General features: G+C 43.1%; 1 protein-coding gene across 1 annotated transcript; it reads left to right on the plus strand.

The window, feature by feature from the left end:
* The first annotated feature begins 2,503 nt into the window (after nt 1-2,503).
* On the plus strand, nt 2,504-8,939 carry ttr (transthyretin (prealbumin, amyloidosis type I)). Its single transcript, XM_039812313.1, has 4 exons — nt 2,504-2,646; nt 4,686-4,825; nt 4,920-5,055; nt 8,491-8,939. The coding sequence occupies exons 1-4, from the start codon at nt 2,575-2,577 to the stop codon at nt 8,596-8,598; spliced, it is 456 nt and encodes a 151-aa protein (XP_039668247.1). The 5' UTR covers nt 2,504-2,574; the 3' UTR covers nt 8,599-8,939.
* The last annotated feature ends 725 nt before the right edge of the window (nt 8,940-9,664 follow it).

The following is a 9,664-nucleotide window of genomic DNA, read 5'->3' on the forward strand; positions in this document are numbered from 1 at the left end:
GATCAGGCAGAATATTGGGTCTCTGTCATCGGCGGTCCGGCCCAGTCTAAGGAACCTTGGGGTGATATTTGACAAATCCCTATCTTTTGACACTCATATCAAATCAGTGACCAAATCCTGTTTTTTCCATTTACGCAATATTAGCAAATTAAGGGCTGTGGTCTCTCAGTTAGAACTGGAGATGCTCATCCATGCTTTCATTTCCTCCCGTATTGACTATTGCAATTCACTTTTCTCCTCAGTCAATAAATCTGTCCTTCATCGCCTGCAGTCCATTCAGAGTGCTGCTGCTAGGCTTCTTACAAGATCAAACAGGTGTACCCATATCACCCCTTTGCTCTGCTCCCTTCACTGGCTTCCTGTAGCTTACAGGATCCAATTCAAGATTCTGACCATAACCTACAGGGCTCTACATGGTCAGGCCCCTGTCTATCTTGCTAACTTAATTCATTTACACACTCCATCCCGGTCTCTCAGGTCTGTTAATCAAAATCTGCTTGTCATGCCACGCACTCGTCTGAAAACATGTGGGGACAGAGCTTTTAAGGCTATGGCGCCCAGACTCTGGAATGCTTTACCAACTAGCATTAGGTTTGCGGAGAATGTGGATTGTTTTAAGGGACAAGTGAAGACTCACTTGTTCAGGCTAGCTTTCGGGTAGCCTATGTCTTTTATTTATTTGAAAATTGATTCTGTTGTACTTGTATCTTATTCTATTGACTATTTTTACCATGTTTTATTGTTTATGCACATTGTAAAGCACTTTGTGACCTTGTCTGTGAAAAGCGCTGTATAAATAAATTTTACTTACTTACTTACTTACTTACTTAGACTACATGAATAAAGATTACTTTACTTGGATTGACTTGATCAGTGAGTTCTCCGAACCACTAGCATATTAATACATACGCTGGGCAGCTGTATTAGAGGTCTGTAATGTTTAAATTCATCTTAAAGCTTTCACACAGAGAATATGCTGTTCACTGGACTTTCAAGACTCAACAGAAACCACTGAATCATTGTCATGTATCTCACACCAGAGCGCACCATCTTTTCTGTAAAATACAATCAAACAAATGGTTCAAAAAACAGCACGAGATAAAGAAAACTGTGAAGTGAATCACTGAAAGTGAGGATCGTTTCCAAATTGACGTTTCCAAATTGACGTTTCCAAATTGACGTTTCCAAACTGACGTTTCCAAATTGACGTTGCCAAATTCTTTTTTGTAAAACATCAATTTCACCTTTTAAATGTGAAGACAGGGCTCCTCTGCACTGACGCCATCCATACACATTTAACTACATATTCAAGTAATACTACTAATACTACAGGGGCTTACACACCATAATAACACTAGCTTGGTAATGCATTTCATCTTTGACCATGCGCTGCAGTTTGAAGGCCAAAGTGTACATTCTGTGAAGTGAATGACAGCAGTCAGACAGTAGCTCCAATTTCCATTTAAGAGCAGCGAGTTACGTTAGCTCAGTGCTACAGAGTACACATGGCAGGCTATTCTACCTGGTATGTACTCTCATAATGTTTGCACATGACCTCATGTCCTCACCCATGCATCATGGGACATCTAGAGTCAATACAAACTATTTTGAACAAATGGAAGAAGGAAAAAAAGACGGTGAATCAACAAATGTCTTCTTCCTGCGTGTAACGTAGGAGTCAGTGATCCAGCTCCAGCTTCTGCTCCACCGTTTAGCTACTTCAATCATAGAAAAGGCAAAGCTGTGTCCCAACTCCAAACTATAGGACAGTTAACTGTTCAGAACACACACAAATACTCTCATGGTGGATTTCTACTCTGAATGCACTCATAAATCATTTGCAACCAAAAGAAATGATTAATTCCAATAGACATAGAATCTGAACACCAAAAACCAGCTAATAGTTAAAATGACAATAAATAGTCTTAAGAGGCCTTTTTTAACAACAAAACACAAGTTTATTTATGACAGGTTATGTTGTCTAGGTTAATAAAGTTGTCATAACAAAGACATCGCATACAATGCTAACTTAGCGTCAAAGTGTCGCCATTGACCGAATGAGCCTTAAAGGAATACGCCACCGTTTGTTGAAATAGGGCTTATCACGGTCTACCCTGGCTGTAGATAGGTGGGCCAATGCATTTTTTGTCTCAGTGTAAGTAATTAGGTTGTTTTTTTTGTCTTTTGTTGGCTCACTTTTACTCACAACATGCTAACTGGCAACATAGGATTCCACTCACTACGCTAAGCTAACTAGCGGCGGCAATGCAAAACAATGCACGCACAAAAAATGCGTTGGCCCACCTATCTACAGCTAGGGGAGACCGTGATAAGCCCTATTTCAACAAACGGTGGCGTATTCCTTTAAAGAGCAGATTGTGGAGGACTCAGTGATGGGAGGACTGGGAGCTGCAGCATCTACACTGGTTTGGTCCAGAGCGGATTTAGTCTGAGTTATACATTGTCCAGGTGTTGACGTGGTCCCAAGAGTGAGAGCGGGGGCTCAGCTGCTCTTATAAGAGGCCTGAGACAGTGCAGGTCCTGTTTGATCATCAGTCCGTCCATCAGCCGACCATGATTCAACCAGTGCTCTGTCTGCTCCTAGCCTCGGCCGTGCTGCTCTGCAACTCCTCCCCCACCCCCACGGTCAGTGTCTGTGTACTACTGTGTGTCAGGAGCATTGTGTTGTCGAGGTACATACTGTACAGTCTGGAGCTACAGGTTTCAATATTTGTTGACACACGTGAGGTTCAGGAAAAACAAAGGTCTGTGATTGTTGTAAACGGACAGGTGAGCTTATCGGAGATTCTCGACACATTTCAGTCCTGATTTGACATGATCCTCTTTGGTGCCAGAGGGTCACTGTGAAGTCCTGATCCTTCAAACATGTACGGGTCAATGATTGGATGTGTTGATCAAAATACATATGATGGAATGTAACACAACAGAGATAAGACTGTACAGCTGAAGATAGGGACCCCAAATACTAATCAACCTGTGTCATCTGAAGCAACAAGAAGGTCAATGGCATGCTATTGCTTAGCTCTACCTCCTACCACGATGTGTCTTGAACACACCTCGGTTAACTACTGCAGCCTTTTTTAACACTGATACAGCGACTGTTGCTGACTTAACGGAAACTTTGAAGAGGCAGCAGAGCAGATGTGTTTGTGGGTTCAGTGATCTGCGTGCCTCTCACCACAGACACGCTCTGTGTCCTGTAAATACCGAGATAACAGCTGCTAGAACTCACTGAGCTGGATACACAGTGCTGAATAAATGACATGGCAACAATATGAAGCTGAATGATTTGGCTTGGAATTGAATGTTGATTGAGTATTGATGAACCAAAGAGGCTGATGTATTGAAATCATAGTTAAAAGTCTTATTTACTAATAATCATGGTTTAGCCTGTTCAGTTCCAGTTAGAGCTTATTCCCCATGTATCTCTGTCCCTGGCTTTACAAGGTAAATACACTCATTCATTCATTCATTCATTCATTCATCTTCTTAGTGTGGATCACCACAACTCACTAACTAACTAACTAACTAACGACTAAAACATGATAATTTCTCTACAAAAATCCTCACCAATCTAATCATAAAATCAACTGTAACAAGGCATCTCACAGTGTTTGGAAATTATTTTCAGCAACTTTAATTATTTTATTCTCATCTTTAAAGCCGTACTGGCATCTATATTATTAGATTTCACTATTAGTCTTGTCTTGTCGTCTATTATTGTAATTATGTATTTTGAATGACTTTCCTGTGGTATTTGTGCGTTGTTTTCTTGCACAAAGCCGAAGTGCTCATTGGCTGCTGTTTGGAAGATATCACTGAATGTTCTGAAGTTTGATTCATCTGAAAACGTACTCAACGAAACAAAGATGACTCATCGGTCACTGCTCTTTGAACTCCTGACTCGCAGAATAAAAACAGCTCGCATTTGTTTTATGCTGACTCAATAGTTTAACATGAATGAACAAACAGAGTATGTACCGATAAAAGCCAGGGGAGGCTGGTTTACAGTACCTGCAGCTGACTGTTGTTTTAATGGATAGCTATTTTTTTGAAGGGGGGGGGGGGGACATACAGCAACATTGGTTTCCTCATTGAAATGCTGGAACGCTGCTTTGTTTATTTTATACAAAGATGTTGTTGTCTGCTGACTTGTGTGCGCGCCCACATGTAGAGGTTTATTCCTCGACACAGAGGCCCAGGGTTCGAGTCCGACCTGCTGCAATTTCCTGCATGTCTTCCCCCTCTCTCTCCCCTTTCATATCTAAGCTATCCCAGTGATTAAAGGTGGAAATGCCCAAAAAATAATCTTTAAAAAAAAAAAAACGAGGAGACAGCTGACTGTTTTTTTAATGGATAGCTATTTTGGGCACGTGGGATATACGGTAACAATGGTTCCCTTAGGGAAAGAACATCGGGCTCCCAATGTCTCCAGAGTTATCATCCAGTATCACTACTACCAATGAGAATAACAAAGAGCATTGCATGGTAATAGTTTAGTTCCCTCTCACTTTACCTAATGCACAATGTACGAGACGCCCTCAGTATCCATGTGCATGGTGCTTTGAACACTGAACCCTGAAGCAGTCTGGGTAATACCCGTGTGGCTGTGCGAGGATGGTGTGTTGTAAGTGTGACAGGCCTGGCTTGTGTCTGTGCTGCAGGAGAAACATGGCAGCTCAGACACCAAGTGTCCTCTGACGGTGAAAATCCTGGATGCGGTGAAAGGGACTCCAGCTGGATCTGTGGCCCTCAAGGTGTTTCAGAAGGCTGCCGATGGGGCGTGGACGCAGATCGCTAATGGGTAAGTACAGTAATAAACAAATGTCATGTCTCTTCTCATTGTCTGTTCAATACTTACAAGGCATGCAGACAGGTTTCGCTGTTCCTCACTGCAGAGTGACGGACGACACTGGAGAGAGCCACAATCTGATCACGGAGCAGCAGTTCTCAGCAGGAGTGTATCGGGTTGAGTTTGATACCAAAAGTTACTGGAAGAATGAGGGTAGCACGCCATTCCATGAAGCAGCTGATGTGAGTACAAACCATGACAACTCCATGTCACTCACCACTATGTGAAGATTTCATGTTCATGATGCACCTTTTCAGCGTGCTTACTACATCTTTAATCTGAGCTTCACATTCAGCTCCAGCTGTTTTAAAGGGCTCATATTATGCTTTTTGGCTTTTTCCCTTTCGTTTATTTTGTTATATATCTTTTTTGTGCACGTTATAGGCAGTGCTTGAAGTGGGAAAAAAAGGTGCCAGTACTCTCTTGCATTGGCAAATCATTATGACATTTGAGATTTCTACATTGAAAAATAAAACTTTAATAGATAACAACAATTTATTGTTATTTATTAACAACATAAATGTATGTATTTATTTAAACAAGTTGTGTGTGTGTGTGTGTGTGTGTGTGTGTGTCATTCTCTTGACAGCTTTAGTCCCCTCTCTGTCTGGCCAGCAAGTGAGGGGATGCTGCTACATGTTTTGCAGCCCAGTTTGTTATCTTTAAAAACGAGCCAGCTGTTCGTGGAGTAAAAATACTATAATAATAATGTGTTTCATTACTCACGTTATTGTTGACGGCGGTGTCATTAAGGTAACGTTAAGGTTGGTAGCTGCAGAATCCTCATTAATGCTGGCTCTGGCACACGCGTTGTTTTAGTACCTTTCTGAAGCCAGGCTAATAATAATGACTTACAAACTCGACACACTTCGTTTTAGTTTCTAGGTTTTCAGCAGTGATAAATCTGTTAGGGTCAGGCTGCAGGCATCAGACAGCTTTTCCGAACTAGTGTCCGTGGCTAAGCGAACTTCTGATAGGGTGGGCCGACTGCTTGCCTTTACATGATTCGTCAAGATCTGAGGTAAGTCACATAGTGCCCTCTGGGTAGTGTAGTTTATGTAATGTTAGGGTCAATCTCTCTGACACTGACGCTTTGTCTGTCAGTGGTAGAGTAGCGGCTACATGCGAGATGTAGTGGTACGCAAGAAAAAGTGCAGGTACGCTTAAGAGTCAAATGTAGAAGTGCCGGTACTGCGTATCGCTGAGTACCGGCCCACTTCGATCACTGGTTATAGGTTTACAAAGTGAAAAAGGCCAAAGTCCACCCCAAAGGGACTTACCATCTCCAACAGAAAACACTGTTCACAAACTGCTCCAAACAGCTCTATTGTAGTCCAGCCTTTACTTCAGAGACAAACGTGGTCACTTTGTAACACGTTATAATGCTCACTTAGCTGCTAGCTTGGCACGCCCTCATACTCTGCTTCTGACTGGCTAGTAGTCTTTACCTAGGTACTGCGCATGTGCAACTCCCAACAAAGATGGAAAAGAAGTGAGATGTCTCACTCTGTAGCTAAAACAGAGAGCTCAACACACAGGGTGAAAAGAGGAGCTGCAGCAATGTGCAATAGCTACAACAAAAATATTGTAATGATTCGTACACAGGCCAGAGTCTAGTTAGCTCGTTTATTAGCTACCAAGCATAAGCTACAGGCATTGGAACACAGAGAGCCGAGTCTTGGCCGGAACTCAAAAGAGGCAGAACTTCCTCTCTACCCGCTGGCTATATTCCCAGGGGGGTCCAACCATGTAAACCTATTCTGAGATAACCTCTAAATACAATTATGAACCTGAAAATGAGCATAATATGACCACTTTAAATGCACTCCTGCTGTCAGTCAGACTCAGAGCTGCACTGTGTCCTCCAGTCCAGCCTCCTTCTTCACCCCCCCCCCCCTAGCCAAGCAGCAGTGGTGGTAAAGACAACACATTCTCACTCCCAGTGTGTCAAAAAGCCGCGTCAGGGGCCTTTGGTGCATTTTACGAGTTGGGAGTGAGGACAGGTTGGTAAAGAAGGTGTTGCCTCACAGCTGTGATTATGGTGGGGTCATGAAGCTTAGTCCCCTCCCCGTTTAAAGATGGGACTTTTTAATGATGTGCCTTGATGCCGGGTTCAGACAGGACGCCCAAACTATGGCTGCAAATTACGGGAGGTTCAAACATGTCTGGCTGGATCTCTCCGAAAATTCTAGCCATTTTGATGCTCGCTGCTCTTTCCCCGGTCAACCAAGCATGTGCAGCGGTGGGGGGCGGGACGAGGCTAGATCCAGAATTTCTTAATGAGGGAAAAAGAGTATATGTGCTTCCAGCCCCTTCCAGTTTATTGCCACTTTGGAAAACCATGTTACTAACTAAATATTAATCATAGCATTTTTCACATACTTTAAACGTGTCTATAGAAGGGTTTTAAATATTTTGACCCATGTTATGCCTTTGCATGCAAAAAATATAACTAAATAACATTTTTAAAGTTTACAGGGTCCAGTGTTGTTTCTACATAGGCACTTATACTCAGTTTGTGCTTTATTTTGGACAATGTTTTGAGTGAAAGGGCCAGGGTTACTCGATCAGTTCTTTCGACATGCTGCGTGACCACGTCAGAAATCAAAGGTTTATAGTTTTCTGAACAGCAACACGGGAGGTGGGGTGAAAAGCTGGCCGTCATCGAGAGGAATCATATGTGATATCATTTAAATATGGACGTAAGCACATTTTTACAGACATTCATTGTGTTGCACTCGATTGTTTGTGACGAAAGCTGAGTGAAAGGTTCAGCTGACCAATCACTGAGCAAAGTGGGCACGAACGTTGGATTGTCAGTTTCAGAGTGTTACAGAAATGGTCGGACACAGCCGATAGTATGGATAGATGGCCATCTGACAAGCAGTGCTGATGGAGTATCCTCCTGGCCCTAGATGACACGCTTATCTTCTGTTGTCTGATCTGATCTTGGAGCCTGACGGCAGTACGTTGGGCCAGCGCAGCAGTATTTACATTAGCATGTTCAGCAGCTGTTTGCTATTCTGCTGTTTGTCTGCAGTGTGAGCTAACATTTGCCAGAACAGCAGGGCCAAAAGTCATCTGTTATCAGTAGGTGTTTTTCCGACCAAATCAGTAGGTGTTTTTCCGACCAAATGTCTGGGGACACTCTGTGAGGAACTGCCCACTTGGGAGCTCCCCCTATTGATACCTTCAAGGGCTTTCTCTGTTTGCATTCACACTACTAATTGTAACGCTGAAGTGATGTAAGCCAGCCGGCGGTTAGTTGGCTCCTGCGCGACATACAACAAATAAGCTGTTTGCCAACCGCCATTAAGACTTAGAAGTCGAAGAAGAAATGCAACTAAAAAATGGGGCACGCGGGGGGTCGAAGCTGTGTGTTTGTTGTGCGTCGTGGGTTTCATGATAAAAACGGAGCTGTTGCTTTATGTTGTCTGTTGTTCATCATCAATTTCTTTTCTCTCTGCTGTCCTTAACAATGACTTATACCCTCCCCTGTTCAGCACCCACTGAGGGTGTTTCTCCCATTGACCGTGTGTGTGTGTGTGTGTGTGTGTGTGTGTGTGTGTGTGTGTGTGTGTGTGTGTGTGTGTGTGTGTGTGTGTGTGCGTGCGCAGGTGGTGTTTGAGGCCCATGCTGAGGGTCATCGTCACTACACCTTGGCCCTGCTGCTCAGCCCGTACTCCTACAGCACCACAGCCGTGGTGACCGACACACACCAGTGATACACATCGCAGCGTGGATATATATACAGTCTGCTGGAGACATCAGTGAGCTGCATTAAGGCTGGACATCATTTGTTTTTTTGTTCTTGTGCTGAAAACCAAACCAAATGAATGCATTATGTATCTATGTGTTGTGCATGTATCCAAAGCCTGATGTATCTTCTTCCTCTGAGCCATAAAACCCATCACCGAGCCACACTGTTGCACTGGCTGACGTGTTACTTCATCACCATGAACACACACATTGTTACTTCCCTTGGATGTTTGATCTTCACTTTGAATAGTGTAGGAGACATCTTGCATCCAACTTTTTGAAATAAAGAACATTAGCATTTTCTGGATTTTTCAATGAGGGAGAATGACTAGATGTCATTTTAAGAATTTTAACAAAGTAATTGAACTTTTTTTGTGTGGAAAAACCATATCAGAAACAAATCATTATTCAAAGCAAAGTATTTTTATATATCTTAAAATATGTCTGGAGGGATCTTTAATGAAAATACTCTGTACCTTTTGGTAGTTGTTCAAATTAAAACATTTCAATAAAATTAATAATTTGTGTTCACTCTACATATAAAAGCACATCATTACAAGAAAGAGTTTAGCGTTATGCTGAACACAATATAAGTGCTTATATATGACTACACATCACTCCCTGTCTGTGACAACACCAGCTAATGAGCTACTGCAGGCTGTATGCAGTAAAACTGCAGAGAAAAAGGTTAACCCATGCTGCTAGTCAAACAGGAAAGGGAACAGACGCCCCTCCCTGATTTTCAAAAGGCCACCATTAAGTAGCCAATGGATGTTTGTCATCAACGCAACTGTGCCTGTGCTCCAGAGGTACTTTCAAGATGAGGACACCCGCCCAGACTTCTGGCTGGGCAGGGAGGCCATGCAGCAGCTCCTGGTGGCCCTGAAGACAGATGGGGCCCAAACCCTGGAGACTCTTGTGTTCCTGTTCTGGCTAGCCAGCAGCTCAGCTTACAGGGTTGTATCCAGGGTCTTCTGTATGCCTTACCAACTGTCCCCCCAGGGTCGTCCACACAGGACAGCGGATGAGGTG

Source organism: Perca fluviatilis, chromosome 9 (assembly GCF_010015445.1).
Source record: "Perca fluviatilis chromosome 9, GENO_Pfluv_1.0, whole genome shotgun sequence".
NCBI lineage: Eukaryota > Metazoa > Chordata > Actinopteri > Perciformes > Percidae > Perca > Perca fluviatilis.